Source organism: Grampus griseus (assembly GCF_964374135.1).
Source record: "Grampus griseus genome assembly, chromosome: 6".
Lineage (NCBI taxonomy): Eukaryota > Metazoa > Chordata > Mammalia > Artiodactyla > Delphinidae > Grampus > Grampus griseus.
In genome coordinates this window covers 33,566,188-33,585,668 of record NC_139000.1, presented here as the reverse complement: position 1 = coordinate 33,585,668, position 19,481 = coordinate 33,566,188, and the positions used below count along the sequence as shown (strand labels likewise).

General features: G+C 44.4%; 1 protein-coding gene across 2 annotated transcripts in view; it reads left to right on the top strand.

Moving 5' to 3' along the window:
- The window catches only part of NANS (N-acetylneuraminate synthase), a 29,385-nt gene that overhangs the window by 6,956 nt on the left and 2,948 nt on the right, over positions 1 to 19,481 (top strand). The window contains exons 2-4 of one of the 2 annotated variants that reach the window (XM_082655813.1): positions 4,662 to 4,877; positions 16,497 to 16,596; positions 17,395 to 17,549. In XM_082655813.1, coding sequence (XP_082511939.1) covers positions 4,662 to 4,877; positions 16,497 to 16,596; positions 17,395 to 17,549 — 471 coding nt within the window. The remainder of the gene's footprint in view (positions 1 to 4,661; positions 4,878 to 16,496; positions 16,597 to 17,394; positions 17,550 to 19,481) is intronic. The other variant, XM_082655814.1, reaches the window with a different exon arrangement.

Genomic DNA, 19,481 nt, shown 5'->3' with positions numbered 1-19,481 from the left:
GCTTTTGCTGCATCCCATAGCTTTTAGGTCATCGTGTTTTAATTGTCATTTGTTTCTAGGTATTTTTTGATTTCCTCTTTGATTTCTTCAGTGATCACTTCGTTATTAAGTAGTGTATTGTTTAGCCTCCATGTGTTTGTATTTTTTACAGATTTTTTCCTGTAATTGATATCTAGCCTCATAGTGTTGTGGTTGGAAAAGATACTTGATATGATTTCAATTTTCTTAAATTTACCAAGGCTTGATTTGTGACCCAAGATATGATCTATCCTGGAGAATGTTCCATGAGCACTTGAGAAGAAAGTGTATTCTGTTGTGTTCGGATGGAATGTCCTATAAATATCAATTAAGTCCATTTTGTTTAATGTATCATTTAAGGCTTGTGTTTCCTTATTTATTTTCATTTTGGATGATCTGTCCATTGGTGAAAGTGGGGTGTTAAAGTCCCCTAGTATGATTGTGTTACTGTCGATTTCCCCTTTTATGGCTGTTAGCATTTGCCTTATGTATTGAGGTGCTCCTATGTTGGGTGCATAAATATTTACAATTGTTATATCTTCTTCTTGGATTGATCCCTTGATGATTATGTAGTGTCCTTCTTTGTCTCTTGTAATAGTCTTTATTTTAAAGTCCATTTTGTCTGATATGAGAATTGCTACTCCAGCTTTCTTTTGATTTCCATTTGCATGGAATATCTTTTGCCATCCCCTCACTTTCAGTCTGTATGTGTCCCTAGGTCTGAAGTGGGTCCCTTGTAGACAGCAAATATACAGGTGTTGTTTTTGTATCCATTCAGCCAGTCTATGTCTTTTGGTTAGAGCATTTAATCCATTTACATTCAAGGTAGTTATCGATATGTGTGTTCCTATTACCATTTTCTTAACTGTTTTGGGTTTATTATTGTAGGTCCTTTTCTTCTCTTGTGTTTCCTGCCTAGAAAACTTCCTTTAGGATTTGTTGTAAAGCTGGTTTGGTGGTGCTGAATTCTCTTAGCTTTTGCTTGTCTGTAAAGGTTTTAATTTCTCTGTTGAATCTGAATGAGATTCTTGCTGGGTTGAGTAATCTTGGTTGTATGTTTTTCTCTTTCGTCACTTTAAATATGTCCTGCCACTCCCTGCTGGTTTGCAGAGTTTCTGGTGAAAGATCAGCTGTTAACCTTATGGAGATTCCCTTGTATGTTATTTGTTGCTTTTCCCTTGCTGCTTTTAATATTTTTCCTTTGTATTTAATTTTTTTTTTTTTTTTTTTTTTTTTTTGGTGGTACGCGGGCCTCTCACCGTTGTGGCCTCTCCTGTTGCGGAGCACAGGCTCCGGACGCGCAGGCTCAGCGGCCATGGCTCACGGGCCCAGCCGCTCCGCGGCACGTGGGATCCTCCCGTACCGGGGCACGAACCCTGTCCCCTGCATCGGCAGGCGGACTCTCAACCACTGCGCCACCAGGGAAGCCCTGTATTTAATTTTTGATAGTTTGATTAGTATGTGCCTTGGTGTGTTTCTCCTTGGATTTATCCTGTATGGGACTCTCTGTGCTTCCTGGACTTGATTGACTATTTCCTTTCCCATATTAGGGAAGTTTTCAACTATAATCTCTTCAAATATTTTCTCAGTCCCTTTTTTTATTCTCTTCTTCTTCTGGGACCCCTATAATTCGAATGTTGGTGTGTTTAATGTTCTCCCAGAGGTCTCTGAAACTGTCCTCAATTCTTTTCATTCTTTTTTCTTTATTCAGCTCTGTGGTAGTTATTTCCACTATTTTATCTTCCAGGTCACTTATCTGTTCTTCTGCCTCAGTTATTCTGCTATTGATTCCTTCTGGAGAATTTTTAATTTCATTTATTGTGTTGTTCATCATTGTTTGCTCTTTAGTTCTTCTAGGTCCTTGTTAAACATTTCTTGTATTTTCTCCATTCTATTTCCAAGATTTTTGATCTTTACTCTCATTATTCTGAATTATTTTTCAGGTAGACTGCCTATTTCCTCTTCATTTGTTTGGTCTAGTGGGTTTTTACCTTGCTCCTTCATCTGCTGTGTAATTCTCTGTCTTCTCATTTTGCTTAACTTACTGTGTTTGAGGTCTCCTTTTCACAGGCTGCAGGTTCGTAGTTCCTGTTGTTTTTGATGTTTGCCGCCAGTGGGTAAGGTTGGTTCAGTAGGTTGTGTAGGCTTCCTGGTGGAGGGGACTGGTGCCTGTGTTCTGGTGGATGAGGCTGGATCTTGTATTTCTGATGGGCAGGACTGCATCTGGTGGTGTGTTTTGGGGTATCTGTGAACTTAGTATGACTTTAGGCAGCCTCTCTGCTAATGGATGGGGTTGTGTTCCTGTCTTGCTAGTTGTTTGGCATGGGGTGTCCAACACTGTAGCTTGCTGGTTGTTGAGTGGAGCTGGGTCTTAGCGTTGAGATGGAGATCTCTGAGAGAGCTTTCACCATTTGATATTACATGGGGCCAGGAGGTCTCTGGTGGACAATGTCCTGAACTCAGCTCTCCCACCTCAGAGGCTCAGGCCTGACACCCGGCTGGAGCACCAAGACCCTGTCAGCCACACAGTAGATCTGCAGTGGATCATAAAATGATATAACTCAGGGACAGCCAGATGAAAGGGATGCATAGGGCAAGGCACGGGGAATGGGAGCAGACTTCCCATGACTTCTCCAGGCGCACCACTCTCCCATCACCTCCACGTGTTCGCCAACCCAGAAGCTCCTCTGGGGGCTTTTTATCCAAAGCACAGAATCCCTCATCCTGTTTTTCCTATGCTGAGTTCCTCTTAGGACTCACTCTCTGGGTGACTACAGTGGGTTGCAACTTAAGCTTTTGTATAATTGGATGATGAGTGACACCCTTTGTTCTTTTCTTTGTTCACCCAATTATTTTTATTTTATTACAATAAAATTTTATTATAATTATATAATATGTATAAAAATATAACTGTGTTACAATTAGAAATTTGCTGATTGAATATACTTTTAACTCTCAAATTTTGATGCAAAGGGCACATCACACCTTGGCTCATTCTGTAGCTTGCTTTTTGCCAGTAGAGAAGCAATAAAAGCTTGAGCAAAGAAACCATCAGCATTATGGTAAAATAGTGACAGTGGTTGTGTTTTCTGAACCAAGAGTTGACCATAGCATTAAACAGATAGAGAAATTTGTCATATTTAGGAAAGAAGCTGAGAAAAGAAGAGGAGGAACCTGCTGTCCTCCCCATACAACTGCTGTCAGGTGGAATGTGTTAGAACTTTATCTTATCTCTTATCATTAGTACTTTCTGCTGTTTTACTTCACTTTACTACTTGCCTAGGTGGAGACAAGCTTTTTAACTTCTTGCCGGTAAGTCTACTTCTTCACACGGAGGTGAGAAGCAAAGGGAAGGAAGCAGTGTTCTGTGAAGATCATGTTCTGCAGCGTTCAGGAAAGCCCTCTGGCCAGCTCTGCCAGAGACTCACTGTGCAGCTTTGGTCAGGTCACTCTAGGCCTTGGGATCTTCATCTAGACAATGAGGACTCTGTTGCCCAAGGTCACTTTCAGGTCTAATGTTCTCTGAACTTCTATCCAGCATCAAGTCCTGACTGTGCCATCTTTTGATTTTTCCAGGAGTAGAAGCAGCACTCTCAGCACAGGCATTTCTGGAGCTGAGGTTTCCAGCAGCATGAAGACCTCTGTGTCTACAGAAATGTCAGCGAGCTGAGACTTTAGAGAGCTTTGCTTAATCTATCTGTTGAGTGGTTTTAAAAAACAATTTTGAAAGATTGGAGGCTGACTGGCAATAAAATTACAGCTTTTATAGTCAGACAATCCAGCTTTTATATTATAGCTTCTGTTAAGTAAAGCTGGGGCATTTCTAAGTTTGCTTGCTTTTGCCCCAGAACCTCTTGTTCAAACGAGATGCCATGCAGAAAAGCAGATGTGCAGAACAGCTAAAAACACAGTTGTTCCTTTGTTTCCCACCCCCATCAGGGGCTCCTCAGCAAGTTACAGGTCCTAGAGCTAGTCCAAATGGCCATTTGTATAGATGGAGAAACTGAGTCCAGAGATAGGAAGTGACTTATCCAAGAGAGTCAGAGTTAAGTCAGATTCTGACTTTTTCCCCTAAATTCTGGCCCAGTTTTCATAGCCTCTGCCGAGTTACACAACTTAAAATCTTCTTTGACTGTTTGATTAATTATTTTTAATATTATAATACAAAACAAAGCAGCCCCCCCTTTTTTTTTTATACATTTTAAGAGGGAAAAATACAGCAGAACCCCCATCGCCACCCTTTTATTCCTGTGAGACTTCCTTGCTTTTCCTGTTTCTCTTCTTTGGGAGTTCTTAATGCATCTGTCAATTCATGTTATTTTTTTTTATTCTTATTTTTTTTTGCGGTACGCGGGCCTCTCACTGTTGTGGCCTCTCCCGTTGCGGAGCACAGGCTCCGGACGCGCAGGCTCAGCGGCCATGGCTTATGGGCCCAGCCGCTCCGCGGCATGTGGGATCCTCTCGGACTGGGGCACGAACTCGTGTCCTCTGCATCGGCGGGCAGACTCTCAACCACTGCACCACCAGGGAAGCCCCCCGATGTTATTTTTAAAGATAATAATTTCATAGCAGTTGCCCCAACACTTCTCTTGTCTCTCAGAATCTGTGCAGGGTCATTAAAGGAGCCCTAATGTGTGTTGCAGGAGTGTGGCGCTGACTGTGCCAAGTTCCAGAAGAGTGAGCTGGAGTATAAGTTTAATCGGAAAGCCTTGGAGAGGCCGTATACTTCGAAGCATTCCTGGGGGAAGACGTACGGGGAGCACAAACGCCACCTGGAATTCAGCCACGCCCAGTACAAGGAGCTGCAGAAATATGCCGAGGAGGTTGGCATCTTCTTCACTGCCTCCGGCATGGATGAGGTGAGCCCTCTGCCACGCTGCTATTTGTCATTTTAGCAGACCTAGGGGACATCAGGTAGCCCTGTGGCTTTGGCTTAGAGCCAGCTCCAGCCCTTGCTCACTTTAGACTTTTTTGTGCTTTCTGGACCTAGAGTTCCCCATAGCATTAACAAGATAAATGCCCAACTAAACAGGAGGCCAGGGGGATCAGAGGGCCAGTGATGCAGGGAACCATAGTTTTCAAAGCAGGCTGTCTCTGGGAGTAGGGGCCAGCCACCCTGGAACCCCAGAGTCCCTCAAGCCTGTGGAAGATGCCACACTGGGCCAGTTTTCTCCCAGTGGAAAGTGGCCTGGACTCAGGAAACCTCAGTTCTGACAGGAGTCCTCCCCTTGCTGAGTGGCCGTGGCTTATCTGGGTGAGGTGGCATTGCATGATTCAGAAGGCAGTAGCACACAGGATGGCCATGCTGACATACTGGACGAGTCCAGCTGGTGCCAGGTCTTGGGTCCCATCTGCTCTGTAACCTGCCTCAAGACTCCTTTACGTGCTCTTTTTTCAAATATAAAAAATTTTTATAATTATAAAAATTATACAATGTTATACAATGTCACAGAAAGTTTAGAAAACAGGAAAAAGGGAGAAAAACTGACCCATAATCTCTATATGGCAGCTCTTTTTTTTTTTTTTAATCAGTTAATTAATTTATTTTTGGCTGCGTTGGGTCTTTGTTGCTGCAGGCGGGCTTTCTCTAGTTGCGGCGAGTGGGGGCTACTCTTGTTGCGGCGCGCAGGCTTCACATTGCGGTGGCTTCTCTTGTTGCGGAGCACTGGCTCTAGGCACGCAGGCTTCAGTAGTTGTGGCACACAGGCTCAGTAGTTGTGGCTCGCGGGCTCTAGAGCGCAGGCTCAGTAGTTGTGGCGCACGGGCTTATTTGCTCCGTGGCATGTGGGATCTTCCCGGACCAGGGCTGGAACCCGTGTCCCCTGCATTGGCAGGCAGTTTCTTAACCACTGTGCCACCAGGGAAGTCCCTGGCAGCTCTCTTTATATATTTCCTCCTGAAGTTGTTTTATGTGCATATTTTATTTCCTAGTTGTTATATTTGTGAATGTTGAGTTCCGTGCATGCTTTTCCCAGTTAACATTATCTACAGCTTTTACCCATATCTTGTTTTTTTTTCTCAGCTTTATTGAGATATAATTGACATGTAGCTCTCCATATCTTGTGCTGAAAGTTATTAATGATGGTGTAGTATTTCTTTTGAGGATTTATAATGTATGTAACCATTTCTTTATGTTTGAACATGAGGTTATGTTTCTACTTTCAGTTTTTTGTGCTTATAAATAATGCTGAGATGACCATCTTCTTTTCTGTGGTTTGAATTGTTTCCTTAGGATAGCTTTGCAGTAATGGATCATTAGATGAAACAACATTTTAAAGGCTCTTGAAACACTTAGGATTCTTTTAGTCAACTAGAATATTTGAAGGGAGCCCAGTTCCTTCGCTAGGCCTCTGACCTTTTGTGTCACTATTCCAACCCTAAGATATGTCTGTAAATTGAGTCGAAAGAAACATAACTCTAGCCTAAACCATTGGTAGTTTAAAAAAGGGGGGGAAGCAGAGAACCTAGGTGTCTGTGAAACTTGACAAGTCCAGGCTTCAGTTCCGTAGCCCGCTTATAGTAATATATCTTATCCCTACTATGCCCCATTTTGCAGATGAAGAAATGGAGACTCAGAGGGGCCAGGAAGTTTGTACAGTGTCACACAGCTGGGAAATGGGTCTTGAGGGCAGATCTGACGCCTAGTGCAGTGTGCTTTCTGCAGTCCCTCAGCTGCCACCTGGCCGTCCGTCTGGGTGTGTGTGGCTTCCCAAAGCTCAGGAGAGCCTTTGGGCTTCCCCCCTGCTCTTCACCACTCTCGATGTTGGTGGCTGGAGAGTCTTTGGGCCCAAGAGATGCCCTGGGGAAAAGGGGACATATTTTTAGGAAAACCTATCTAAAGTGGTTACTGGGCATTTTTCTGATCCCATCTTAAATAGTACCTCCTCAGGAAATTCTTCCTGTGCCCCTGCTTGTTTCAGGCCCGTCCTTCTGTTGTGTTCTCTTGGTTTTCTTTTTTTTAAATTAATTAATTAATTTATTTATTTATTTTTGGCTGCATTGGGTCTTCGTTGCTGCGTGCGGGCTTTCTCTAGTTGCGGTGAGCAGGGGCTACTCTTCGTTCTCATTGTGGTGGCTTCTCTTGTTGCAGAGCACGGGCTCTAGGCACACGGGCTTCAGTAGTTGTGGCTCGCAGACTCCAGAGTACAGGCTCAGTAGTTGGGGCGCACGGGCTTAGTTGCTCCGCGGCATGTGGGATCTTCTCGGACCAGGGCTCGAACCTATGTCCCCTGCATTGGCTGGCAGACTCCGAACCACTGCACCACCAGGGAAGTCCTGTCTCCCGATTTTCTTTACTTCTGTAATTACCGCTAACTATTGCTCCTTTCCACTAGGCTGTTAACACCACAGCATCCCCAGTGCCTGGAACGTAGTAGGTGCTCAGGAGATGTTTGTTGAGTGAATAAGTAAATAAGTGAGCCAAACAAAAGAGAGCGTTGATGGTTTTTATCAGATCCTTAAAGGATCTGTAAATCAAAAATGTTAGACAAAAAAGATTGTGGGCTTTGGGATCTGAAAGACTTGGGTGTTTTTTCTGGTCTTGCTATTAACTAGCTGAGTGATTAAAAGTAAGAATCTTCAACGTTTCTTGAGTGTTTATGATCTGCCAGGTTCTATGCTAGGTATTTTAAATGTATCAGCTCATTTACTCCTCTTAACAACCCCTTGAGATAGGACAGTTATTATTCCCACTTTACAGATGAGGACGCTAGAGCACGGAGCGGGTTAGCTGTCAGTAGCTGTTGATCAGCAGAGGCTGATTCCAACCTAGGCGACTCCAGAGCCTGCCCTCCTGACCATACTCTTCTTGCATCTCTCGGGCCTGTTTCCTCATAGGTAAAGGGCAAGGGGGTGGATTAAAAATCCCCAGAAGTCGACTTTCCTGGTGGCGCAGCGGTTAAGAATCCGCCTGCCCATGCAGGGGACACGGGTTTGAGCCTTGGTCCGGGAAGATCCCACATGCCGCGGAGCAACTAAGCTCATGCGCCACAACTACTGAGCCTGCGCTCTAGAGCTCGCGAGCCACAACTACCGAGCCTGCATGCCACAACTACTGAAGCCCACGTGCCTAGAGCCCGTGCTCTGCAACAAGAGAAGCCACCACACTGAGAAGCCCACGCACCGCAACGAAGCGTAGCCCCAGTCCACTACAACTAGAGAAAGCCCGCGTGCACCAACGAAGACCCAATGCAGCCAAAAATAAATAAATAAATTTATTTTTAAAATAAATAAATAAAAGTAAAAATACCCAGGAGGTAGGCTTGACCTGAGGAGCATGGACACCCTCATGAACCCAGGTCCTGGCATAGTGTTGACCCATAGTCCATGCTTAGGAAATAGCTTGATAGGAAGGTCATGCCCAAGAAATGACAGTTTTCATTCCGTGCTTGTTTCATGTACTGTGGGTTCAGAACCTTTGGGGATTGCTCTTTGGTAACTGCCTGTAGGGCTCATTCACTCAGGGACAGCTAAATCTTAGTCCTTGGAGAGGGCTGGTTTGGGTTCAAGAAACTGATTGTTCTTGGGTCAAATGTGAATAGACTTAAAATTCCTGGGTGAAACTTTTGATCTGACCAACTTGGTAACAAGTCAGTAATGAGGCAGATTCGTTTTTTTGTTTTTAATTTTTGGCCACACCTCTCGGCATGCGGGATCTTAGTTCCCCAACCAGGGATCAAACCCGTGCCCCCTGAAGTGGAAGCACAGAGTCTTAACCACTGGACTACCAGGGAAGTCCCTGGAGGTTCATTTTGAGGCAGATTAGTTTTTGCAGGGCCCATAAACAGGCTCTGGAGAGAATTTCCAAGGAAGTGTACAGATGTATTTTGGATCCCTAGTACTGTCTTTGGAATAAGCATTCAGGCATATCTCGAAGATATTGTGGGTTCAATTCCAGACCACCGCAATAAAGTGAATATATCAATAGAGCAAGTCAAATGAATTTTTTGGTTTCCCAGTGTTTAATTAACAGCTTTATTGACATACTATACAGTTCAATCAATTAAATTGCACAGTTCAGTGGTTTTTAGTATATTCACAGAGTTGTGCGACCATCACCACAATCAATTTAGAACATTTTTATCACCCCAAGAGGAAGAACTATACCCATTAGCAGTCATTGCTCAATTCCCTCAATTCTCCCAACCCTAGGCAACCTCTAATCTCCTGTCTATCTCTATAGTTTTGCCTCTTTTGGACATTGCATGTAAATAGAATCAGATAATATGTGGTCCTTTGTGTCTGGCTTCTTTCACATGGCAACATTTTTTCAAGGTTCATCTATGTGATAGCATGTGTCAGTATTTCATTCCTTTTTGTTGCTGAATACCATTCAATTTTATGGCTAGACTACATTTTATTTATCCACATCTCAGTTGATGGACATTTGGATTGTTTCCACTTTTTGGCTAGTATGAATAGTATGAGCAATGCTGTCACAAACATCCATGTACATGTTTTATATGAACATATTTTCATTTCTCTTGGGTGTATATACGGTAGCTCATGTTTAATTTTTTTCGAGAAACTGTCAGACTGTTTTTCAAAGTGGCTGCACCATTTTACATTCCCACCAGCAATGTATGAGGGTTCCAATTTCTCTACATCCTCACCAACATTTGTTGTTACATGTCTTTCTGATTCTAGACATCCTAGTGAGTGTGAAGTGATATCTTATTGTGGTTTTGACTTGCATTTATCCGATGGCTAATGATGTTGAGCATCTTTTCGTATGCATATTGGCCATTTGTGTGTCTTCTTTGGAGGAATATCTATTCAGATCCTTTGCCAGTTTTAAAATTGGGTTATTTATCTTTACATATTCCTGATACAAGTCCCTAATCAGAAACATGATTTGCAAAAAATTTTCCCATTCTGTGGGGTATCTTTTCACTTCTTGATGGTGTCCTTTGAAGCACGAACATCTTTAATTTTGATGATGTCCAATTTTTTAGTTTTTTCTTTTATGCTTGTCTATTCTTGTAATTTAAACATTTCTCAGTTTTAAACCACAATGTGATATCACTGCACAACTATCAGTATGGCTAAAGGCTAAAATAAAAAGTGATGGGACTTCCCTGGTGGCGCAATAGACAGGAGTCCGCCTGCTAATGCAGGGGACACGGGTTCGATCTCTGGTCCGGGAAGATCCCACATGCCGTGGAACAACTAAGCCCGCACGCCACAACTACCGAAGCCCACGTGCGCCTAGAGCCAGTGCTCTACAGCAAGAGAAGCCACAGCAAGGAAAAGCCAGAGCACCACAACCAAGAGTAGCCCCCGCTTGCCACAACTAGAGAAAGCCCGCGCGCAGCAACGAAGACCCAACGTAGCCAAAAATAAATAAAATTAAATCTTAAAAAAAAAAGTGATGATAACACCAAATTGTGGCAAGGATGCAGAGAAAATGGACCTCTCGTGCATTGCTGGTGGGAATGTAGAACGGTACATTCTAGAAAATTCTTTCCTTTTTTAAAAACAACTTTATCAAGATATAATTCATATACTGTACGATTCACCCACTTGACGTATACTGGTAGTTTCTTATAAAACTAGACATGTGCTCATCATGTGACCCACCAGTTGTCATTTGGTAATTTATCCCCAAAGAAATGAAAACCTATGTTCACCCAAAAATCTGTATATGAGTGTCCATAGCAACTTTTTTTGTGGTAGCCCCAAACTAGAACCCAAACTTTCTTTAGGGGATGAATCATTAAATAAACTGTAGCGTATCCACACCACGGAATACTACTCAGCAATAAAAAGGAGTGAAAACTGATGGCTGCCACAGCTTGGATGGATCTCAGGGATATTGTGCTGAGTGAAAAAGCTTCTCTCAGAAGGTTGCATACCGTACGGCTCTGCTTATTTAACATTCTCGGAATAACAGAATTATAGAGCTGGAGAGCAGATTAGTGGTCGTCAGGAGTTAGGGAGGGGAGGGCTTGGAGGTTGATGTGGCTATAGAGGGGTAACATGACGGGAGCCTTGTAGTGGTGGCATAACTCCGTATCGGGCTGTGGTGGTGGTCCGCGTGAGTCTGGGCACGTGGTAAAATTGCAGAGAATTAGATATGAGCACACTCAGATGGGTACATTTGAAAATGGTGAAATCTGAATGAGATCGGTGGCCTCTATCAACCTTACCCTCCCAGTTGTGATATTACACTGTAGTTTTGCAAGATGTTACCACTGGGGGGAACTGTAAAGTGTACATAGGTTCTTTCTGTATTATTTCTTACAGCTACATGTGAAGCTATTAATTATCTCAAAATAAAAAGTTTAAAATCTAAAAAAAAAATCCTTGGTTTAAAAAAATTTTTTGTTGTTGTTGTTGCATTGGGTCTTTGTTGCTGCACGTGGGCTTCTCATTGCATGGCTTCTCTTGTTGCAGAGCACGGGCTTTAGGTGCACAGGCTTCAGTAGTTGTGGCTCGCGGGTCTAGAGCGCAGGCTCAGTAGTTGTGGCGCACGGGCTCAGTTGCTTCGCAGCATGTGGGATCTTCCCGGACCAGGGCTCGAACCTGTGTCCCCTGCATTGGCAGGCGGGTTCTTAACCACTGTGCCACCAGGAAAGTCCCTTAACATATTTTAATTCAGTAAATATGAATAGGTAGAACCTGCATAAACAGAAACTCAGTAGAGTCCTCAGTACTAAGAGTGCTCTCTAGCGCAGACTCTGGCTGGATGGGCCCGTGGTTAAGTGTACAGACTCTGGGGTCACATTTTGAGTTTGAATATGGTTTTGCCCGTCATGCCTGCTGAGTCCAGGTGGAGGTTATTTACCTTCTTTGTGCTTCTGTTTCTTCAGCTGAACCCATCTCGTAGGGTTGTTATGAGGATTAAATGTGATCACCCATGTAAAGCGCAGCACACAGCCAGCGCTTAGCGATGTTAGTTACGGTTCAGGAAACAGCCTGGGCTGAGGATCGGGACATCCGGGTCCTTGCCCTGCTCTGCTCTGAGTGTGAGCTTGGAAGAGTCCCTTCCCTGCTGTGGGCCTCCATTTCCTTTTGTGTGTGAACAAGCTGCTATCCAAAGGCTCTCCCTGCTCTGTTGTCCTGAGCCAGCATAGAATCAGAGATAGTGTCACTAAGGTGAGTTGGATTTGGGATGAGAACTTTCCTGTCCAGTACACGTTTCCAGGCACCGGAGCTCCCGGTTGTGGACTCTGAAGGGGGTGCATCTCCTTGCATCTGCTCAGGAAGTCACTTCTTTAGGTCTTTCACTCCCCGGTGGCTTCGAGGTGGGAATCAGGAGCAGGTGGGAGAAGGAGAGGAACCTGGCTGGGTGTTGGTAGCTGGGGCTGACTCTCCGCAGGTACCCTCTTGGTTTCCCAGGAAGCACTTCTCTTTGGTGTATAAACGCGTGCTCTGCGGACACCCTCTGAGTTCAGGTCCTGGTACTAGCACTTGATCGGTGGGCTTGGGCTGGTCATGTAGCCTCTTTGAGCCACACGTGTCCAATCTGTAAAAACGGGGTAATCAAGATGCCCACCCCAGAGGCTGCAGTGAGGACCCAGTGAGGTGAGTCTAGGAGGTGCAAGATCTGCACCCACTGAATGACAGCTGTTCTGTTGCTCAGAACACTTTTCTCTGCTTCACACTAACAGGGCAGGGAGGCTCCTCTCTCCTAAGAATGCTGTTTGTTCCCCACTAGTCTCCTGACTGACCTGGGCATAGGCAGTAAGGAGAAATGCATTCTTAAGAGCCTTTGCAAGAGTTAATTTTCTTTGCCGGCCAGGTCCCTTTGCCAAACCAGCAAGTCCTGTCTACCCGGCTGTTGGAGGTGGGTTGGTTCCTTGTTCTGTGTTTACCTGGCAAGTATCTCTGAGTATTTACCCACCCAAACTTCCTCATGGATAGTAGGCATTTATTGAGTCCCGATTTTCTCCACTCTGTGTGCTGTCCTAGGGCAGTCTTTGTGTGCTGAGGAAAGGTTAAGGCATGGTGGAACGAACTTTGTGAAGACCAAGAAAACTGCCAGGGCACACGGTCAAAACTGCACGGAGGCATGTGGAACTTGACTGAAATGAGCAGTGTCTGGTCAAAATGGAGGGTTCTGTTGAGAAAGCAAATGGGAGCCGTGACATAGAGGTGGCCCCTGGAGACCCATTCCGGCAGAGCTGCCCTTCCCTCCCAGCGCCTGCCTCCACGGTGCCCTCTTTCCTCCACCACCTCTGCCACAGGGCACCCCCTGCCTACGTCGTGGTGCACTCTGACAGGGCCACCGGGCTGAGGGCAGGCCCAGCCTTTATGGCTCCGTGCTTCCCCCCTCATCATTTCCTCACCCTGGGCAGCTCTCCAGCACCCCCTGTTCTCCCCAGCTCATCACCATGGATCCAGAAACCAAGGGGAGTGGAAGCAGCTCTAGAAAAATCCCAGCTCCACTCCTGTCATTTCTGTTACCCCTTAGATCAGCGGGCCCCCAAATTTCTCATGGGACATGATGTGGAAAGGGGGTTCTGTGGGCACACGTTGTGGGAAGGGGGTTCCTCATTAATTCATTAATTTAGAATCAAAGCCCCTTCCCCAAATAAATAAGGGTTCTGAGTAGAATAAGTGTGGGAAACACTGTAAAATAGCTAGACAATTGTATTTACTGGGACCCTCTAAGGGAGAGCCTAACAATGCAGCATTTTACCCAAACCAGTTTGCTAGTGGGACTGTTTTCTGTGTGTTTAACCCAGTTGGATGCCCAGGGAGGGTCATACTCAGTCGAGTTCCTTTCAGACAGACTCAGAAAGCCTTTATGATGTGTGGGGTGGGAGGGAGGAGAAGTTGTGAGACTGCCTGGCTGCATTGTACCCCTAGATGGAAGGAGGACAGACAGCAGCGTGGGCAGGGCTAGAGGAAGCCAGGGAGTCCACAGAGAGAAGGCAGCCACTGGCGCTGACCTAGACTGAGGGGCCCTGGGCACAGTAATATTGCCTCAGGATGGAAGGCTAGTATCTTCCAGATTACTACGGAAGTTGGCACCGTTTGCAGGGATTAATCCAAAATGGCAGTTTTCTTTTTCTTTTTTTAATGTTTAAAGAATGCTTTCTCTACTTATTTATTTTTAAAATTTTATTAATTTTTGGCTGCATTGGGTCTTTGTTGCTGTGCGCGAGCTTTCTCTAGTTGCAGCGAGCAGGCGCTACTCTTTGCTGAGGTGTGCGGGCTTCTCATTGTGGTGGTTTCTCTTGTTGCGGAGCACGGGCTCTAGGTGCGTGGGCTTCAGTAGTTGTGGCATGCGAGCTCAGTAGTTGTGGCTCGCGAGCTCTAGAGCGCAGGCTCAGTAGTTGTGGCTCCTGGGCTTAGTTGCTCCGTGGCATGTGGGATCTTCCTGGACCAAGGATTGAGAAAATGGCAGTTTTCTAAATGGCCACTAGATGGGGCTGGCTCCCCAGGAGGGCTGCAAAACGAGATGCACCTTTCTCCTCCGGCAGGAATTTCCCCTTTTCCTCACTTGAAAATTGTAGAGCTCCATGCAGATTTTACAATCAGTGTAGGTAAGCTTTTAAAAAAATTTTTATTGGAGTGTAGTTGCTTTATAATATTGCGTTAGTTTCTACTGTACAGCAAAGTGAATCAGCTGGACATATACATATATCCCCTCTTTTTTGGATTTCCTTCTCATTTAGGTCACCACAGAGCATTGAGTAGAGTTCCCTGGGCTATACAGTAGTGTAGGTAAGCTTTTGCAAAGTGTGTTTTCTGCATTTGGCCCCTCCTTGCCCCTGCGCGCTCTGCACCTCTCCTGAGTGGGCTCATCCATCTCTTTATGCCCTTGGGGACTTTTTCATCATGAGCCATGCTCTCACAAATAGAGCATTTTACAGACGAAAACTTAGCATAGGGTTTTCCCTCTTAAAATAGAAAACACTCTTCATCTGCCAGATGGAGTGAGAAGGGTGGGAACATTAGACTTTGTTCAAGAAATATATTAAAAACAAATGGTTTTCAGTTCCACCTTAGGGCTGGTTAACAGTACGAGAGATACGTACACAGGAGAGAGTGACATAGAAAACTGTGGAAGGGAAGAGAGAGACGAGGAAGACATAAAGCAGAGTGGGGGAAGGCAGTGGTGGCTTAGCACCTTGGAGGGGAGTGGCGCCTGGGCCATCCTGAGAGGTGTCTCTTAGACCGAGGGGGTTGCCTTCTGCCTTTGAACTGTTCACTGGCTGGTTGGTCACTCTGTATGAATCACCAGCAGCTCTAACCCCTACATTATTAGAGGATTAACATATGAGGAAGGTGATTCTCTGAGTGAGACCAATGATTGGAGTACCTCGTCACCTGCTGGGAAGAAGGAAGGGAGCTCAGGCAGTAGTGGGTTGATTTAAAGAACCTGCTGCAGAATTGCCTTCTCATATTGTTCCTTACCACCCCCGAGCCCTTTGGATTTTCATGCTGGTAACCTTGCTACTTGCTACTCAGAGTATGATTCACGGAGCAGTAACAGCAGTGTTACCCAGGAACTTACAAGAAATGCAGACTCTCAGGCCCCACTCTAGACCAACAGAATCAGAATTTGCATTTCATTTGGGCAAGATCCATGGCAGGTTCGTGTGCCCGTAATAAAGCGTGAGAAGCACTGACCTAGCTAATCAAGTCTTCCAAAGTTACTTCTGAGACTCAGCCAGCATTTTAATAGATGGAACTTAGATATTGGGAAACGTTCCAAGACATTGATTCGCCCTACTTCTGATTTTCAACTTCAGTTTAAAAAAAATAGTAATGAAAACAGTAATAGTAATGTAAAATTGTAATTTTACAGCAAATTGAGATTTTATTCTTAAAACTTGTGCTCCACTGATTCCTTCAGCAAGCATTTGCTGACATTTGCCAATTTCCTGAGTGTTATTGATGAATCCCAGGTAAGGATGGTGAAGGGCCCTAGAGAGGTAACCTCAAACAGTGACGTTGTGTCCAAAAAAGTGACTGAGGTTCGTTTTTTCTGTGGGCAGCATAGTTTGAGGTCTGAAAGGGCTTGGGTTTGATGGGCCCCGCCAGCTGTGGATCAGTGTGTCAGGGCTAGGCCATCAAACGCTCCATTTTTGGCAAGGATTGAAATGGCCTCTCTTCCGGCTGTTTGGTCTTGAGGAAAGGATGAGGCCTTTGAGGGACTTTCACTTGCTCACTGCCTGCTTTGCTGGGTCAGGATTAGGTCATGACCCTTTTTCGTTTGTTTACTGGGGCTCCAGGCCCCTGGGGAAGGAAGGTCTGGCCAGGGTTCCGATTCTTTTCCAGTTGCTCATAGCCAGTGTGTGCCAGCACGCAATGTTTGTTGGACAAATGGATGGGTGGATATGAATGACGGAATGTTTGAATTTGAATGACATGACATAACAAATCTGTGTCTGCTTTCAAGTTGTTGAGAGAGTCCCTCTTGCTGGGCAAGAGGGGTTTTTCTCTTCGTATGTGGCTCCTCGCCTGTCTTCAGGACAGTGCTTCTGAGCAGTCGTGAAAAGGAGCTCCCTCTCGGATTTTTGTAGATGGCAGTTGAGTTTCTGCATGAACTGAATGTTCCATTTTTCAAAGTTGGATCTGGGGACACTAACAACTTCCCTTATCTGGAAAAGACAGCCAGAAAAGGTGAGTGTTTAATTTTTGTCATACATCTGAGTCCAGACCTTCATGTTTTCACCCCGCTAGTAATTTCACCCCGGAGTCTCCTGAAGACAGATTTTCCAGTCAGCCTATACTCCCACTTTTTCATGTGCTGACTTGCAAGGAAAGAAATGAAAAATAAGACAGTTTTTTAAAAGAATTTTTAAATTATTTTTAATTTCTAAGAAAATATTTATATAAAATTAAGGATATGACAGTATGTGTCAAACTTCTTAGAGGAAGCTCTGACTTTGAGAAGTATTCTGTAGGTATAATATCCAACCTCCACACATCACAGTTTGTGAAGTGGTTTTACAACATGAGTGATCTCATTTGATCCTCGTGACAATCCTGGGACTGACGCAGGTCATATGATGCTGCTGCTTTCTACTTACTTCACTGACGAGGCATCTGAGAACACACAGCTAGGACGTTGGCCGCCCCGGGCCTCACACTCTTGAGCCTGGGGCAGTGCTCACCCTACCACACCATGCAACCTCTTAATCCAATGAGATGCTCATCTCTCTCTAAAGAGTATGAAATTCCTCTTAATTGGGTTCACTTTGCTGAACAATAATGTTATGGGGGTGAGGGGAGTCTACGTTTCCCGTGGTTGAGAACAGGAACCCACCAGGCTCACCTCTGTTCCCCCACTGTGGCTGGCACAGTGCTTAAGAGATGTTTGCGGGGTTCAGTAGAATGATGAAACCCCTGCGTGTGCTTAAGGGAGAGTCAGAACCCCTAAAAAGAAAGTGATGATGGTGTTGGTGTTGGGTCCCTCAGGCCGCCCAATGGTCATCTCCAGTGGGATGCAGTCCATGGACACCATGAAGCAAGTCTATCAGATTGTGAAGCCCCTCAACCCCAACTTCTGTTTCCTCCAGTGCACCAGTGCGTACCCGCTCCAGCCCGAGGACGTCAACCTGTGCGTCATCTCGGTGAGCCTGAGGGAGGGCCCTTGTCTGATTGGGCCGTTTGCTGTGGGGAAGATGCAGCCCAAATTCTAACCAGTCTTGACATGCTTCGTAATTCGAACATCCTTTGACGATCTTGCTGTTGCAGAATCAAATTAGAATCAACTATGCAGTTAAGGAGTCAGATACATTCTAAAGATTACAAATTACGTTTTCTTAAAACCAACCTTAATTTCTCTCGTAAAATTTAAGGGGGAGTCTTCATAATTGTCCATATACATTTTCTTTACCTGTGTGTAATGGCCATCAGCGGTCCGTCTTCTGTGAATCGCTGGCTTTCTTAGTGAGTTGTGGGTTTGTGTTTGTAAAATATACATATGATTTACCATCTTAACCATTTTTTGGCGTCCAGTTCAGTGGCATTAAGTGCTTTCACACTGTTGTGCTACCATCGCCACCATCCATCTCCAGGACTTTTTCATCATCTCAGAGTCAAACTCTATACTCATTAAACACTAACTGCCCATTTCCCCTCCCCGAGCCCCTGGCAACAGTCATTCTATTTTGTCTCTATGAATTTGACTACTCTAGGTATCTCAAATAAATGGAACCGTACAGTACTTGTCCTTCTGTGTGTCTGCTTTCACTTAGCATAATGTCTTTAGGGTTCATCCATGTTGTAGCATGTGTTAGCATTTCATTCCTTTTTAAGGCTGAAAAATATTCCATTGTATATATGTACCACATTTTGTTTATCCAGTCATCCGTTGATGGACATTTGGCATGGTTCCACATTTTGGCTATTGTGAATAATGCTGATATGAACATTGGTGTACAAATACACCATTTTTCTCCATATTGACAAACAAAATACCCATTTTGTCTGTCAGTGGGAGAGGGGGAAATGGGCAGTTAGTGTTAATGAGTATAGAGTTTGACTCTGAGATGATGAAAAAGTCCTGGAGATGGATGGTGGCGATGGTAGCACAACAAAACCATTTTGGGATGGTTCCACCTTTTGGCTATTGTGAATAATGCAGATATGAAGACCGGTGTATAGAAATCCGTTTTTCTTCATATTGAGTTGTAGGAGACCTTCTTGAAACTTCTGGCTTTTCCTACTTCCAACTCTGTTATTTACCAGCTCTCTGATTCTGAGTATCCTTGAGGGTCAAAGTTGTTACAGTGACAACCTTGAGAGAGCTCTCTCTCCCCCAGCATTTTGTCTGTTCCACTTCAGTCGGTTTACAGGTGACGAGGTCCAGTCCTTACCTGGCCTGAGATCTCACAGCATCCTGGTGGCAAAGCTGGAGTAGAATTCTTTGTCCCTTATTGTTTCGGGCCATCTCTATCAATTCCTCCTGGTAGCTCCCGAAACATAATTAATTGGAAATATATAGGTGTGTAATTATCGTACAAAAAACATCATAGTAAGAGTAGTGGAATTCTAAATATACACACACACAATCCTGATACTGCAATTAACCAGTTTTCCTTTTATATTTTTCTTTCATTACCGTATATGACATTCTGCGGGTTTTTTTCCCCCCATGATTATATAAGCTCTTATACATTTTTTTAGTCTTCATGTTTAACTTAAAAAAAAAAATTAACCTTTTTTGAAATGACACTACTCTCTTTTTAACTAAAGTTTCTGTCTCTCCCAGTTCTGTAGTCTTTTCTCCATTTCTAGCTCATCTCTAAATCATGTTATTTTTTAAATTTAAACATGGTTTAAAAAAAAATTCAGCCCTGAAATATATAACATACAAAATGAACATCCTCTGTAATCCCATCCCACAGAGATTACCGTAATTAACAATTTAGTGTGTCTGACGCCAAATATTTTCCTCAGTTTTCTTCCTTTGTGAAGTGTGGTCCCCATATCCCTTCCATCCCCACCTGAGGTATGCTCACATCCTCTCTCTTTAGAGCAGGGCACCATCAGAGTTAAAT